We start from the raw sequence: 17,409 nt of genomic DNA, 5'->3' as shown, positions 1-17,409 counted from the left end.
ACCAGATCTGTGCACAGTGAGGAGAGTATGCATGGAGGAAGGAGCCCAGGTGGGGCAAGGGGGTGGCGCCTACCCGGGGCAAGGAGGGCGTCCTTATTTGAAGTGGACAGCCTGGCCTGGGGAGTGAAACTTAGAAGGGTGAAGGGGGCCAGGTGAGGGAGCAGCTCCTCCTATACAGGGTGAAAAAGGCATTCAGGGGGCATGGGGGTGTCCAGAGGGAGGATGGCAAGAGCAGTGATGCTTGTTACAAATGAGTCAATATGTCAAAGACAGAGAACCAGGTTCATCACTGTCTGAGAAGGAACTCACAAATATAGAAAAGGAGGAAACTGAAATGAACTCTATCATTGCACTGGGAGTGGGCGTATTGGAGGGAATTTATGGATTTTAAGATGATAGATGGAGGGGCCAGCGCTGTAGTGTAGCAGGTAAAACCACCACCTGCAGTGCCAGCATCCCATATGGGCACTGGTTCGAGTCCCAGCTGCTTCATTTCCAATCCAGCTCACTGCTGTGGCTTGGGAAAGCAGTAGAAGATGGAGCCAAGTCCTTGGGCCCCTACACCCGCATGGGAGACCCGGAAGAAGCTCCTGGCTCCTGGCTTCGGATAGGCACAGTGAACCAGCAGATGGAAGACCTCTGTGTGTGTGTGTGTGTTTATGTGTGTGTGTGTAAAACTCTGCCTTTCAAATAAACAAATAAATCTTTAAAAAAAGATGATAGATGGATGAAAGAGGATGATGATAAATGATAGATGACAGGCAAAAATAAATTTACGTGTAAAAGAGAGAGTTATGTCTATCTGTGCACATATGCTCCTCAGCATTTCCACGGATATCGTCAGGATGGGGCAATACCCCAAAAGCAATGCACACATCTCAAAGTCAACTCTTGACTTCCCAAAGTCATTCTCCACTGAAAGAGCCAGTGCTCCCTGCAGAAATGATAAATTTGGGCGCTGGAACACATTGAGCCTAAAAGGAAGGGCCTAAAATGATGGGATGTCAAAAGGACATGGACGGCACTCTGTAGAGGACCCCACAGAACTAATTTGACCTCAAAATAAGTAAAATGATGGTAAGAAATATTATCTGTTTATTATATCTGAATATGATCTGAGACATGAAAGCATGACTCCATACTGTTATCAATAAATGAATGAATTGAAAGTTTGATATGGAATGATACATTTACATAGTTTTCAAGTATCTTCCTCCAAAAGACTGAGTAACCAAGATGGAGAGAAGAGTAAGTTTGCAGTGGAAAGCCCTAGCAGATACCACCTGTTATTGTGCCCCCCCAAATTCCTATGCTGAAGTCCTAATCCCCAGTACCTCAGACGTCACTGGAAGTGGAGCTAGAGCTCTTAAGGTGATCAAGGTAAAACAAGGCCATAGGGGTAGGTAGATCCTCATCCCAAATGGCTGGTGTTTTATGAATGAAGAGCTTAGCACACAGAAAATGCACTGAGTGCATGAGGACACAGGGAGAAGGCAGCATCCGCGGGCCGGGAAGAGAGGCCTCAGAAGACAGCAACCCTGAGTGGGCATTTGCAGTGGTGGGTAAGATGCCACTCAGGACTCCCGCATCCCACGGCAGAATGCCCGGTTCAAGTCCCTGTTTTGTTTCAATCCAATTTCCTGTGTGTGCCCTGGGAGGCCACAGGTGATATCACAAGTGATTGGGTCCCCGCCACCCATGTGGGAGACCTGGATGGTTCCTGACTTCAGCCTGGTCCAGTCCTGACTGTTGCAAACATTTGGGGAGTAAACCAGCCAACAGATCTGTTTCTTTCTCTCTCTCTCTCTCTCTCTCTCTCTCTCTCTCTCCCTCTCCCCCTCTCTCCCTCTCTCCCTCCCTGTCTTTCTCTTTTAAATAAAATAAAAATAAATAACTTGTCTTATAGAAGAGAGTCACTCTGTGGACACCTCGATTCCAGACTGTAAGAAATCTCTGTGGTTTAAGCCACTTAGTCCATGGTCTTCCGTGAGGGCAGCCTAGCAAACGAAGACCCCACCTTCACCAGCTCTGAGCCGAACACCCTCTGTGAAAAGCAGATGCTTCCCAATTGGATAAGACTCCACCAAAGATGCATAACCTGGATCTGCTCGTGAGAAAACACTAGAAACATCCAAATTAAGGGAATTACTAAAAAAAATCTGACCTGGAATTATTCAAACTGTTACCATCACACAAGAGCTGGCGAATGATCCCAAATTCTCCCATGCTTTAGCACGTATTGATGAAGCTTATTGTGGAGTGAGGAATGTGTAAAATGATAATAATAATAAATGTGGAAGTAAGCACCATGGAAAAGAAGCAGGATGTGGACACAGGGAGCCATAGGGGGCTGCTATCTTAAGCAGGATGGCCAGGGAAGACCTCTGAGAAGATAAAACTTGTGCAAATGGAACAGGAAAGGAGTTTCACAAATACCTGAGAGAAGATTATTCCTGGGAAAAGCAGCAGGTGTCAAGGCCCTGAGGCAGGACTACGCTCATGGTTTCATCAAAGGCCAGAATGGAAGGAGACTGAGCTAGGGAAGGCATGACAGAAACCAGGCTGAAGGGGCGACCAGCCGTCACACTGTAGGATGACTTTGGATATTAGACTATGGAATTTAATCTTTACCCTCAATGCAATGCGAAGCCACTGGAGAATTCTGCAAGTGGGAATGCTGTGATTCGATTAGTGATGTAAACTGATCACAACAGCTACTGTTACCAAATAGACTATTTGGGGAACAAGAGCAGAGGCAGAGATATCAGTCAAAAGGGTCTTACTGAGCCCAGGTGAGAAATGATGAGGGCCTGCAATGGTAGAGAAAGAATAAATGGCTCCAAAAGAGGCAGTCATTCGGAGCAGCAGTGAAGATACCACATGAGATGGCCACACCACATGTCAGAGTGCTGGGGTTCAAGTCCCAGCTCTGCCCCCAATTCCAGCTTCCTAATGAACACCCTTCAAGGCAGAAGGTGAAGGCTCAAATACCCCCACCCACGTGGGAGACCCATATTGAGTTCCTGGCTTCTGGCTTCAGCCTGGTCCAGGCTAGAGGGTATAAGCATTTGGGGAGTGAGGCAGTAAGTGGACTGACTCTCTCTCTTTCTCTCAGAGATAAATCATTTTTTAAAAGAATGACTCCAAAAATAAGAACAGAGAATATGCCAGAGGAAAAAAGACCCGTGATTATAAACAACCTTCACACACTTGAGTTTTTGGTCTGGGGGCTGGGAGGGAGGGCAGTGTGTGCTCAACTCATCCACATTTTCCTAACTTCATTAGAGACCACTTATCTCCCAAGATCTGCTCAAGTCCTCCCTTTCCCACAGCTGCCCAGCCCTGCAATAACCAAGTCTTCAGACTCCCAAAGGACTTTGTTCCTGAACTGAAAAAAGACCTCACTACTTCTTATGGTTCATGGTCAGCTCCACTTCGATTCCAGATCTCAAAGGCAGGTTTCTGACCTGGGCAACATGGAGGCTCGGGACTAACAGAACCTCAGTGGTGGTATGTATTGTATAACATGAGCATAAATGTCTAAACAGGGTAACTTAAATAGAAGCATCTTGCAAAGGGAGGTATCAGGCCAAGGGATATAGAGACTAGAGCTATGGTATCTCATCTGTCACTCCATTGGTTAACCAAAATTCTGCAGAACCTACTAGATAGAACAAGATTTCCTAAGTCACTTGTTTGCCCATTCTGAACAAAATTCTTATTCTGCATGAACAATCTGAAAACCTGTCCTACAACCAGTACTGGAAATTCCTTCCAGTTAAGAAGTTTGGCAGAGCTCACTTGTGCCTGATTTAGCCACAACCACATGTCAGGGCTGCCTGCGGCAAGAGATGGTAGCTATAATAAACAGGCTTACCAAGGTCAAAGCTGCAGGTGATTCAGCACAAGGGCATTGTCAAGTGCACAGTGCAAATCACTCCCTACTCCTGGTCTACCTTTGATCCATCAGTACTACAACTTTAGCTCTAAGGGGGAACAGTTTTTTTGCAAACTCTTTAGAAAGAATGCTTGGCCATTTAATATCTCAATCTAATACAAAAAAAATTAAAAGCCACTCTGAGTCCCTTCTGGTGGTTTCATCTAAATATATTTCTGGGTTTGTGTTATTTTCCATCTATTTCAGTGGATTTTCAAAAGCCCAACAGCTTTGTTTTTCCTGGTCATGGCTATGCCACCAGGCCCAGAGTAGTGATAGATGCATAGTAAGCCCCAAATGTAGATATTCTGCTTTATAAAGCTAGAGAAACAGCGACTCGAGAATTTGCTCAAAAAAGAAAACTTGCCAAACCCTAACCTGTGATTCTTAATCGACTTTTGTAATCATCAAAGGTTTACCTTAGGTCATAGGGTACACCTTTCAGTTTCTCAAAAAAAATATTTTTGAAAGAAATGCACATCCTATTTTACGTTGGAGTAAGACTGACTCTTCAGTTTCACTCTTCCATGTATTCACTTCCTAATCATAGCATGGAATTCAAGGGAATGTGAAATATTTCAGATCAGCAAGACGGAGAGTGCACATTCTCTCCTCTTTCTGCCTTTTCCAGGCTCAGAGCCAAGCCAGCAGGCAGCCAGACTCGCTATATATTTCTTACTCAGCAGGAGGCGCCCATCAAAGGGATTTATGACCCGCGTAACGGACCATCAAGGGCCTTGCAGCTTCAGCGCAGGCTGCAATGTAACACGGGCAGACACAAAACTTGGCAACCACCCATGAGGCAAGAATGCTACTTCCTTCATGTGCCTTCCTGCTTTTGGGTCTCTGGTATTTTCTACTGATGCTAAAAGCCTTCTCGCTTTCCCCATGTCAGTCTGCTTCTTCTTGCAAATCACTTCATTTTATGAAAATCTTTTGGCAAAATATTTAATTTGCAAATGAACAGTAATGACTCTAAAGCAGTTTTTGCTCTTTATATTAAAATAATGACCTTAACAGGCTAAAACACTCAGAGTAACTTTTGTTTTTAATTTAGAGTTGTCTCATTCTAAAACTTTTATTTCCAGCAAAGAGTACTACCCTCCTTCTGTATGGCAAAAGAAAATCATTTTGAATACTTCTATAAACTAGCAGGGAAGTTAGGAGACCACAGCAGAGAAGACAGCAGGTGGCTGAACCTCCAGCATTGCCTGAACCCAGTAAACTCTAGCATTGGTACTTGGAGCCTTCTGAGCCTCTGAGCCAAACTTAAGACACTCTTTGTTGAAGGTGGGATCTGATAGGGCCACATCCTCCGTGAAGGAATACAGTACAAAAATTGCCCATCCCTTGACTTCCGGATGTGAGCAAGATAAATTGCTTGTGCTCCAGGATACCTGCAAAGTGAAAGGGAAAAATAATTTTCCCCAAAGGAATTAAAACCACTTGGCAATTAAAAGGAATGAGCTACTTATAAACACAAGATGGGTGAATCTCAAAAACATTATTCAGAGAATTCAAAACCAAGCCACAGCCCCCTCTTTGGGGTCTACAGGCTAAATAAATTCTCACCATCTACATGGCTCAGTAAACCTCAAGCAGAAACTGAGTTTAGAGCTGGGGTAGCAATCTATTTAGGAGGAAGGGTCAGATAATGAATTCGTAGGCTTGTGGGCCATTTAGTCACTGCAACAATGACACAGCTTTGCCACTTGCACTGAAATGCAAAAGCATCAACCATATGCATATAAACAAATGAGTGTGGCTGTCTTCCAGGACAATATAGAATATATTATTCTTTCTCTCTCTCTCTCTCTCTCTCTCTCTCTCTATATATATATATATATATATATATATATATATATATTCTGTGTATATAGAATATAATCCAAAAAAGGGCATGATCACCCTTTCTGCATTTACAAAGAAATAAGACTCCATGAACTAGAGCAGCATAAAAAAATAGACTCTAGCCCTCCAAATGTAATGTCTTTGAACTGTTAGGAAAAATATGTAACCAATAAGCATAAGGTATTTCAAAACTTACAAGAGTAAGAATATTTGAAAAACACCAGATACAACTCACAGAAGTCCTATTATAAAAACTTAGAAATTAGAAACTCAATGAGGGGATATAACAGTAGACTTCAATGGAACTGGAAAAAGAATCAGTTAAGTGGTACAATTAAGACTGTCCAGGGGCTGGCACTGTGGTATAATGGGTGGGTTAAAACAATGGTGGCATCCCATAAGAGAACAATAGTTTCAGTTCCAGCTGCTCCAGCTCCCTACTGAGGAAGATGGCTTAAGTACTTGAGTTCCTGCCACCACAAGGGAGACGCAGATGGAATTCATGGCTCCTGGCTTTGGCCTGGCCTAGCCCTGGTAATTGCAACCATGTGGAAAGTGAACCAGTGGATGGAAGTACCCTCTTTCTGTCTTACATTCTCTCTCTCTCACTCTCCCTTTAAAATAAATCAGTTAAATTAAAAAAAAAAAAAACTATCCCAAAAGAAGTATAGATAGGCAAAAAATGGAAAACATTTTTAAAAAAATGAACATTAGCTTAACCATCCTTCTAAAAAGAGAGTGCACGGAGATATGGCAAAGATACCAAATAAAGGATTTTCTGTGAACTTTCCAGAACTGATGAAAAGTACCAATCCACAAAGAAAAGTCAAGCCTCAAGAAGACAGATAACAAGAAATATACAACTACACACATCATAGTGAAAGGGCAAAATAACAAAGAAATGATCTTAAATACACTCAAAGAAATATTAGTTTCAACATTCAGATATTTCAAATATTCAAAAACACAATGACAAGGCTAGTGGCTGACTTCTCAAGAGCAGCCATGGAATGATGTGCTTAGAGAAAACACACTGTTGATGTGAATGTTAACTTCTACACCCAGCAACAACTTCTTAAGAATGAGTATAAAGTAAATGTGCTTCCAGAAAGGCAAAACCAGGGATCTGACACCAGCACTCTCACCAAAGGAAAGGGATCCCGAGTGGGAAAGGTTAATTTCCATTAAAGTGGATTAATTAGAGGCCATTAGTCTCCAATTTACAGAGCAAATGAATTAATAAACCAAAAAAAGTGAACACTGAAAGTATGAAACATTGAAAGAAACAAAGCATGAGATAACAAAAATACATCCAAAGTTATTACAATAAGTACAAGTGTTGCTGTCACGCACTGCTGATGGGCTGTGTAAAATGGCACAGACATTTCAGGAGCAGTTTGACAGTTTTCACACTAAAACTAAATATGCTCATCCCCTACTGCACAGCAGTCCTAATTCTGACCACATGTAAGCTTAGAGAACTCCTCCGCATGTGTAACAGGAGAGACACAAACACGTGTACAACAAGGTTAGAAATGGCTCTACTGTCTGTCAACAGTAACCGGATTAAGAAACCGTTGACTTCCTTCTTCTGGGATGTACTCAAGTTCTGCTTATTGGCCTAGGTAACGCAAATGCAGTGCTTTTATCTCCTCCCTGGAAGTATACCTACATACTTTCACATACACACTTGTATTTCTACCATGTCACAATAAATAGACAATTATCAAAGACGACACAGCCTCAGTTGTGGTTAGAGCCACAATTAGGGAATGTCTCATGGTTCTTTACCCCATCACCTTCACCATTATCCAAAAAAGTAACCTCAAATACTAGCATCAACTCATGAAGAACACATGTTAAAGAGCAAAACTAAGCACACAGCTTTTGTCAAGATCTTTAGGGGTCCCAACTTACAGCACCAGTCCCGAATCCCAGCTTTGCCCTGGCTCCCATTACAGCCTCCTCTGTCCTATCACAAGGCAGGGTAGGTCAGTAAAAATCACCTTTCAGAAATCAAGACCGACAGCAGCTTTGGCCAAGAGGTAGACCTCCTGACCACAACATGTCATCTGCAATCCCAACAACCCCTGCCAAGTGTCAAGATACCAACGGAACACCCGAAGTGCAACATATGCACTGAGAGGATGGTGCAAATCAGCAAGGCGAAGCTGAATTGGCTGGGAAGTCTGAACCTACAGGAAAACTTCGAGGCTGCAAGGGTTCGATAAAAGTTACCATCTGATGGGATTTTCCTGCCAAATCCCTTCTACCCTTGATCTCTCATTATAATTACAGGAACTCTTGTACACTACACTCTGAACATAATTTCTCCTAAAGTGGGTATAAAATATTAGAGGGGCTGACGCCGTGGCTCAATAGGCTAATCCTCCACCTACGGTGCCAGCACACCGGGTTCTAGTCCTGGTTGGGGCGCCGGATTCTGTCCCGGTTGCTCCTCTTCCAGGCCAGCTCTCTGCTGTGGCCCGGGAAGGCAGTGGAGGATGGCCCAAGTGCTTGGGCCCTGCACCCGCATGGGAGACCAGAAGCACCTGACTCCTGGCTTCGGATCAGCGCGGTGCACCGGCCGCAGCGGCCATTGTGGGGGGTGAACCAACGGAAAAGGAAGACCTTTCTCTCTCTCTCACTGTCCACTCTGCCTGTCAAATAATAATATTAGAGGATGTGGGCAATTATTGAAGCAGTTAAGACACTGCTTGTCCCACCCACATCCCACATCAGAGGCCTCACTCGAGTCTCATCTTTCTGCTTCCAAACCTGCTTCCTGCTAACATGCACCTCAGGAGGCAGCATATGATGATTTGATTACCCGGGTCCCCATCACCCAGATAGGAGACTTGGATTAAGCTTCTGGCTTCAGCCTGGCCCAGCCATGGTTGTTGTGGGCATCTGGGGAGTGAATTAGTGAGTCGTATGTGTCTACCTTTCAACAAAATGAAAATAAATAAATTTGCTTAAGAATCGTGTACTCTTTAAAAACGATAATAATAAAAATTAGGGAGGCAAATGTATTTAAAAAAAAAAAGTTCAATTCACCCTATACTAAACCTGTGCATACACTAGCTTTCCAGAAACATGTTTTCAGTAATACAGCAATTCCTCAAGCAATGTGAAAATGAGTTGAATGAATCAAAGACCTACAGAAAAAGGTTTTGAGACAGCATTAGATTCTCAAGTGAATACGTTACAGTATTGTTCTCATTGTACTCTTGTAAAGATATGCTTTGTTGGTGTACAGACAAAATAGTTCTATCAGCTTTCCTGAGAACTAAGCTAATAAAATAGATTAATTCAAGTAGCACTGAATACACAAAGTAGAAAGAAATTCTTTCTGAGAAAAAAAAAAGAGTCACCTCCACATATCAATATTTGGAGTTGCACATTTTGGGGAGGGACAGACTCACAGCAAAGGGAAAGGAGGTAGGAAGAACGGAAAGGTGGTGCCCTGACCAGAAGGGAAACCTGGCTGCAAATCGTCCTTTGGAGAAACTCCTCTATCCAGGTAAGAAGAGTATGTACTGACAGTGCTAGACCCGGCCTACCCAGGGAGTCGATGAGATACAACTGCCTGAGTTCACCTGTAAAGCAACTGAAGTCTGTGACCCGGTCCAAGGTGGAGTCCACGGGCCAGAGTCTAAACGACTAAGCTAAGAGAGAGATGAGAAAAGTGGTTGATGTTCTAGTTGCCCGAGTGTTCCAGTCCAGTAAAATTTAACTGTGTCACTGAAATAAAAACAGGCAGCCCTTGTTTGTAGAAAGAAAGCATTTAACTTACTCAAAACCAGAAGAGAGTAAAGGGCTGGAGGAAATAATGCAACACACATTTAAAAATATAAAATTTATTTATAATCCTGGAACGACGGTTTCACATTCTGAACATGGTTACCAGAAGAGAGAGAACACTCTTGAGCATTTATGAAGGCATACCTTTGCTATCACACGTTGCTTACTCTGAGTCAGGGGGGCACTCACTTCCCCCCTGTAAAAATTTTAAGGCTCAGTTTCTAAAAGGTAATCATACCACTCATTTTTCTGCTTAAGAGACTAGGAAAGTTCAGGAATTAACCACAGAGGGGTGCAGGTGAGGGGTGACTCCACATGCATTCACTCATCCATACCAGCAACACTTACTGATTCCTTCTACTTGAAAATGTGTTATTACAAAAAAAAAAAAAAAATTTTAAAACAAACAAAAACCAATCCATAGATGACACGGGAACAGAGACTTTAGATTTGGGCACGGATGAGGAAAACTATCTAAGGTTTTTATTACCAGTTGCTAACTAAAAAAGTATTGATTTGGGAGTTGCCTACATGTAAATGCATAGGCATATTTGACTCACTTTTCTTTGGTGAAGCTAACTAAATAGTATTTCTCTTCCAATACAGAAGTAAGAAATGTTACATTTTCTTTTCACTTTCAGGTCAGGTGACATTCCCAAACTCACGCTAGGTAGAACAGAACACAAAAGTAACCTGCTATGGCTGTGTGCATCAACCTACCGTTGAGGAGTCCGAAGGCAGGGCAGATGCTAATTATGAAAACAGAGTTTGGAGTATTTTTCGAGATTATCATATCAACAAGTACCAAACACGCTTCAAAAGCACTTTTTCCTGCATAAATATTTTGTTCAATCAATGATGATTCAATCATTTTACAAAAGACAAAACTTTAACTCTGTAAACTACCTAACAGTTAGTTCATGGGGCTATTGCTATAACAACATTGAAAGCCAAAAGGGCACCTGTAGGTTCTGCCTCTGGCATAAAGAGGTAGAAACAATCATCCTGTAGAAAAGATTGACAACTTTTTAAAAACAGCAAAACAAAACAAAATACCCTGCCCCCCAAAACCCATTCCATTTCTAAAGAAAGTTCTCTGGGAAGCCAGGATTTTCTACAAGGGGTCATCAGTCCGACTCTGAGTTGAGAGACCCGTTGCCCACGATCATCTTGCTGTAATTCTTCTGCTGTTCTTCCTTAAAGGTGTCCTTCACCTTTCCTCTCTTCAGACCTCCATCCCTGGGAAGAGAAAGGCCAAGGTATAAGACGTCCTCCCCAGCACAGATGCCTAAGGGTTCCTTATTAACACATACTGCACAGTGCCATGATGCTTCCACAGCTGGTCAACAGTGTGCCAAATAACACTGGGTTTGGAAGCAGGAAGACAGATTTCAGTCTCATTCTACCACCCATCCAGTGTGTGTTACTGTGAGGAAGGAATAATCTCTCTAATGCTTGGTTAACATAAGGAATAACATCTCTATTCCGTTTCTTTTTAGAAACTGTCTTTGATACTTGTATTTAAACTTGGATTATTAAAACTAGGACTGTTTTCTTGTGTTTTTTCCTCTAGGAAAACAAAGCACCATTTTTGTTTGTTTGTTTTAAAGATTTATTTATTTATTTGAAGGCAGAATTACACAGAGAGAGAAGGAGAGGCAGAGAGAGGTCTTCCATCTGCTGGTTCACTCCCCAATTGGCTGCAACAGCCAGAACTATGCCGATGCAAAGCCAGGAACTAGGAGCTTCTTCTGCATCTCCCATGTTGGTATAGGGGCCCAAGGACTTGGGCCATCTTCCACTGTTCTTCCAGGCAATAGTAGAAAGCCAGGTTGAAAGTACAGCAGCCGGGACTCGAACTGGTGCCCATATGGGATGCCAGCACTGCAGGTGGCGGCATTACGGGCTATGCCATAGTGCAGGCCCCCATTTTGTTTGTTCATCTACCTCTGTCTTAACTAAAACTCACATGGGGGCCGGCATTGTGGTGTAGCAGATAAAGCTGCCTCCTGCAGTGTCAGCATCCCATATGGGTGCCAGTTTGAGTCCTGGCTGCTCCATTTCCGATCCAGCTCTCTGCTATGGCCTGGGAAAGCAGCAGAAGATGGCCCAAGTCCTTGGGCCCCTGCACCCTTGCGGGAAACCCGGAAGAAGCTCCTGGTTCCTGGCTTCTCAACAGTGCAGCTCCGGCTGTTGCAGCCATCTAGGGCATGAACCAGCAGATGGAAGACAGACCTCTCTCTCTCTGCCTCTGCCCCTAGTACATAAATCTTTAAAAAAAAAAAAAAAAATGGAGGGCCTTTAAATGTGTGGGTGAATTTCCTAAAGATGAACGGGTTAATCATTATTCAAATCAAACCCTAACATGGCGTGTGTTAGTTCAAAGCACAAATTTCAAGTATTTAGATCCCAAAACAGAATAAAGCAAACAGCAAAATCATAAATTGCATTGAACCAGAAGTCAGTGCCTTTGTAAGCAGCATTCCTCCATTCAGAGCACATCAATCTTTGAACTCTCAGGGGTGGTGAAAACACAGACCCGCCTGCGTTACAAGGACTCCACGTGCCTTTCCTTCTTTGGATGACACAAACAAAGCAACAGGAGGAGCCGGGAGGAGACTGAACTAGCAGGGGCCACTATCTCCCTCCTTAGATTATAACTCCTAGGAGAACGCTTACCTTATACTGTGACTGTTTAATTTTAACCCAGTTCAGCGTGAATGTTTACCAAGTCCTTTCTGATGATGATGAATGATCACAGGTTAGCCAGTGAACTCAGTGCCATAAGGACAGAACCTGACCTCAATACAGATGCCTGCCTGAGATCAACACAGTGTTCTGTTTCTACACAGTCAGACCCAGCACAACCCTCAGTAGAAGAAATAAAAAGAAAAGGAAAAAAAAGACTGAGGCTAAAACTGTGGCATAGTGGGTAAAGCAGTGTTGGCATCCCATATGGACACCATTCAAGTCCTGGCTGCTCTACTTCCAATCCAGTTCCCTGCTAATGCACCTGGGAAAGCAGTAAAAGATGGCCCAAGTGCTTGGTCCCCTGCACCCACGTGGGAGGCCCCCAGAAGGAGCAGCTCCTGGCTCCTGGCTTTGTATTGGCATAGCTCTGGCCACTGTGGTCATTTGGAGAGTGAACCAGTGGAGGATGGGTGATTTTCTCTCTCTCTCTCTCTCTCTCTCTCTCTCTCTCTCTCTCTCTCACACACACACACACACACACACACACACACACTGCCTTTCAAATAAATAAATACATAAACCTTTAAAAAAAAAAAAAAGACTGTAGATACAAATTATCCAGGGACTCAGCTGTGGGAAGAGTTCATGAAACAAGATCACAAATTGTTATCAGGTCCCAGGAATTATCCACACCAGCCTCTTTTGTCCAAATGAGATACTTCAAGCTATGGATTGCGCAGACATGAATCCTGAACACTGAGAACTAAGGAAGGAAGGGAGGGCGAGACAAGAAAGGCCTTTCTCATTTCCTGAGTCCAGGTCAAGAGCAGGCGAACACCGTAAGCTAGAAGCTTTCGTTTTGCTTTTGTCTTTGAGCATCTTGACACCAGTTGTGTACAATTCTTCCCAAGCACTCAGCAAACCTCTTGCTGGTCTAAACACCCCAACTGTGCCTTGCCACCTCCACAGATGTCAACATTTTACCCAACACCCCTTTGCACTAGCAGCAGATCTTAAGGAACTTATATCTAAGAGCCACTTTACGATCAAACAATTAATTCATCATTTTTAAAAAAAAAATCTTTCCAGCCATGCTAATTCATGTCCAACAGGTAGATGACGCATATATCTAGAAAAGTAGTGGGATGATTTTCCTTTAAAAAAAAAAAAAAAAAAGAAGGAAACTAAGGAGCTAGGGCTGTGGTACAGCAGGTTAAGCTGCTGCCTGTGACACTGACACTCCATATGAGTGAGGGTTTGAGTCTCAGCCGCTCCACTTCCAATCCAGCTCCCTGATAACGCACCTGCAAAAGCAGCAGCAGATGTTCCAAGTGCTTGAGCCACTGTTACCCATCTGGGAGGCCCAGATGGAGTTCCAGGTTCCTGCCTTCAACCTGACCTAGCTCTGGCCATTGTGGCCATTTGGGGATGAACCAGTGAATAGAAAACTTTTCTTTCTGTCTCTCTCTCTATCCGCAACTGTCTCTCTCAAATAAATAAATAAAATCTTTAAAAAAAATTAACCAGGTAGAGGAAACCAGTTACATGTAGGAAAATGAATCAATAGGACATTTGCAGGCTAAGGGAAGCTTGTAATTTTAGGATGTTATGTGGCTTGTCATTTGATTTAATGTATCCCAGCTTACCAATGTTAGTCTTATTGTATACGTTAGGGCTAGACAGATGTCCTAAGTCAAGAACTCACACAGTACCCCTGACCTCCCACACAGTCAGCCAGTGCCCAATCAGAAGGCCACCCTCCAGGGGTGCCACTACAAGGCTTTAGAAGCCTTTTGGGGGGGGGCTCTCAACTTCCCAGGCTTTGTTAGTTAGCATAATGAATTTCAGAAACAGTTTTCACTGTAGAAATTAATAGCTTCTAATTAGTGTTAACGAATGCCAGAAACAGGCTTTCCTGGGTGAAATTTGTTGTTTTCAAGGAATGTGTAAACGATTTTAGTGATGTGGCCCACCACTGCCTAAAGGAATACAGGAACCAAACAGCTCACTCCCTGAACAGCCCCGGGCCATCCCACTGGTGTCAAGGGCACCCAGCCTGACTTAGCTAAATTCTGCTCCTGGAACATTGCTACGATGGTCTCAATGAACTTTCCAGGTGAAGTTTTTTTTTTTAAAAAAAAAAAAAAAAAAAAAAAAAAACACACTGAAAAAGACAACAGGGATCTTAGTGAGCTTATAGGATTTGGGGGGGAAAAAAAAAAACAAACAAAAAACTGTTTTATAACAGCTTGGTGCTACACTGTCTGTGTTTAAGAACTTGATCTCCCATCTTAACACATGTGCAAGTAACTGTCCCTGTTACAGACGGAATGTGTGCATCCCCTCAGAATGTCTGGGTGGAAGCCCTGGCTCCCAGGTACTTGGACATGTACAGTTAGGGTGGGAGGAGGTCCTGAAGTGGGGCCGGTACAATGGGGTCAGTGTCCTTGCCACCTGTCCATGCATGTACAAGGCATACAGGTGAGCACACAGAAAGGCAGCTGTGTGTAAGAGGAGGAAACAAACACCAAAACCATATTACTCATAACTGAAATCTTCAATTTTTACTCCTTTTTCTTTAAAATATTTACAGCTAGAGTTAAATACAAATGAGCCTTGGTTGCCTTCTGGTCCTACCCTACCATCAAAACTATTCTCCATTTCTTCTTCAATAATACAGCCCTAAAGTTTAGCTAGGCACACAGCCACCAGGAGCAAGGACTACGGTGCCAGCCTCCTCCACTGAACTGTTATTCACACAACACAGTTTTAGCCCATGGACATGAGTTCAAGTGGCACGTGTTCTTATAGAACTGGGCAGATAGTTTTTTCATTTTCTTCTGCTAGTCATTTGCTGTACACACTAGGTAGAGCTGGAGGAGCCATTTAGGACCATAAAGTAGATATACATACTGAGGGCAGCACAGCAAAACAGCACCTATACCAGCCTGAACTGTCAATGCTTGAGTGAGACAGAATTTCTTTCTTATTTAAGCCACTGCTGTTTCCTATAAAACATTGTCACATTCAGCTAAATGCATAGCATAACAGATGACATTGTTAATGGTGGGGAATTTTTCATTAAAAAAAAACAAGTGATAGTACTTCTGAAAAATCTCTTACCAGGGTAGTTCAGTCAGCCCTCCTTGTACAGCAATAGCAGACTTCACCCTATTCGCAAACTGAACTGCATCTTCTCCTTCCTAATCAAAAACAACAAGAATTACAAGTTCATCCTGGGTGTACAGTGTATAAATAATAACTTAAGATTCACTTGTCATCATTCATGTTTGTCTGAAGATATAAATTCACATTTAGCTCAATCATAGCAAATATCTGTTCTATCAGGCAAACTCACTGCTGTATTTATCATGTGTACATATTCATTATGTATTAGTTTTTTTAAGATTAATTTATTTATTTGAAAGTCATAATTACAGAGAGACAGGGAGAGACAGACAGAAAGAGAGAGATTCCATCTGTTGATTTATTCCCCAGTTGACTGGGCCAGAAGCTGCTTCTGGGTCTCCTACATGCGTGCATTGCTTTCCCAGGCCATTAACAGAGAGCTGGATCAGGAGCGGAGTAGCTGGGACTCAAACTGGTGCCCATACAGGATGCCAGCATCACAGGCGAGGTCTTTATCTGCTACACCACCGTGCTGGCCCCAACTCTTTATCAGTTTTACTCAATGATTCTACACTGTCTGCAGGTTCTATAAGCCTATAGCAATTATGAAGCTATTATGGAAAAGAATCTGAACACAAAATGGCCTGATTTGAAGACTGCTTAGTTACGTTCTTAAAAAGTGACTTACCTGCTGAAAAAGCAGAAAGGCATGATGTACTAAAGGAGCCACCTAGTTTTCAGATAAACGTTTTCTAGCCAGGGCTGGAGCTGGGGCATAGCAGGCAAAGCCGTCACCTGCAACAGTGGCATCCCATATGTGTCTCTGCTGCTCCACTTCTGATCCAGCTCCTTGCTAATGGCCTGGGAAAAGCAGCAGAAGATAGCTCAAGTGTTTGGGCCTGCCACCCACGTGGGAGACCCGGATGAAACTCCCGGCTCCTGGATTCAGCTTGGCCCGATGCTGGCAGGTGTTGCCATCTAGGGAATGAACCAGTAGATGGAAGATTTCTGTCTCTCCCTCTCGCTCTGTAACTCTTTCAAAACAAATAAATTTTTCTTTTCTTTTTTCTTTTTCACAAAAAAGGGTTTTCTAGCCGTTATTTGATTAGATAAAGCAAAGAGCAGCTTTTATCTAAGGAATACCTCTCTGGTCATGGGAGGCATGTACCACACGTCGCAGACGATGGCCCAGCTGGTCATCATTCGAAGCAGGTAGCTCACCATATTGTATTTACTGCTATTCCAAAATGCATCTCCAAACTGAGGGTTATACTGAGAACAAAGAAAAGAAAATACAATCCAGTTAGAAACTAAGTCATTGTTTCTCTTACCCATGTCAGTGCTGCTATGGTGGTTGGACACAAATACTTCCATCAGACCTCAAAAAAAGTTACTGGGACCAGCATTGTGGCACAGCAGGTTGAGCTACCACCTGCAATGCCAGCATCCCACATGGGCACAAGTTCAAGTCCCAGCTGCTCCACTTTAGATCCAGCTCCCTGATAATGTACCTGAGAAAGTAGCAGAAGATGGTTCAAGTACTTGAGCCCCCCTTGCCACCCACATGCAAGACCCAGACAGAGTCCCGGGCTCCTGGCTTCAGCCTAGCCCAGCCCTGGCTGTTGCTCCCATTTGTGGAGTGATCCAGTGGACCGAAGATCTGTCTCTCTGTCTCTCCCTTCTTCCCTGTAACTCAGCCTCTCAAATAAATTAATTAATCTTTGTGAGAGAGAGAGAAAGTTAGTTCACCTGACAGAATTGATCAAAAAAGGTAACTGAGGCAAGGTAACTCCTCCAACCAGAGCCAACTGTTTTTCTAACTAGGACCCCAGAGCACCGTAATAAGAGGGTTGGTACAGGACTATTCAGTATCTGTCCCCACTACCTGGAAAGTGGATGACAGTAGGGACAGTATCTGTTTTGTTTCTGCCATATCCTTCATGTTCAGTACAATGCACACAGTCCCTCAGTGCATATCCATGCACAGATAAATAGAG

At 43.2% G+C, this 17,409-nt stretch overlaps 1 protein-coding gene across 4 annotated transcripts in view; it reads right to left on the bottom strand.

Moving 5' to 3' along the window:
- Nucleotides 1-9,632: 9,632 nt before the first annotated feature.
- GPAT3 (glycerol-3-phosphate acyltransferase 3) overlaps nucleotides 9,633-17,409 on the bottom strand; it is a 108,084-nt gene continuing 100,307 nt past the window's right edge. For all 4 annotated transcript variants that reach the window (XM_051819585.3, XM_089303114.1, XM_002716971.6 and 1 more), the window contains exons 11-13: nucleotides 16,556-16,684; nucleotides 15,407-15,486; nucleotides 9,633-10,831 (exon numbers count right to left, since the gene is read on the bottom strand). In XM_051819585.3, coding sequence (XP_051675545.1) covers nucleotides 10,720-10,831; nucleotides 15,407-15,486; nucleotides 16,556-16,684 — 321 coding nt within the window. In that variant the 3' untranslated portion in view covers nucleotides 9,633-10,719. The remainder of the gene's footprint in view (nucleotides 10,832-15,406; nucleotides 15,487-16,555; nucleotides 16,685-17,409) is intronic.

The sequence above is a fragment of the Oryctolagus cuniculus genome, chromosome 8 (genome assembly GCF_051225735.1).
Source record: "Oryctolagus cuniculus isolate XC-2025 breed Fujian yellow rabbit chromosome 8, ASM5122573v1, whole genome shotgun sequence".
Taxonomy (NCBI): domain Eukaryota; kingdom Metazoa; phylum Chordata; class Mammalia; order Lagomorpha; family Leporidae; genus Oryctolagus; species Oryctolagus cuniculus.
This window is presented reverse-complemented; position numbering and strand designations above follow the sequence as displayed.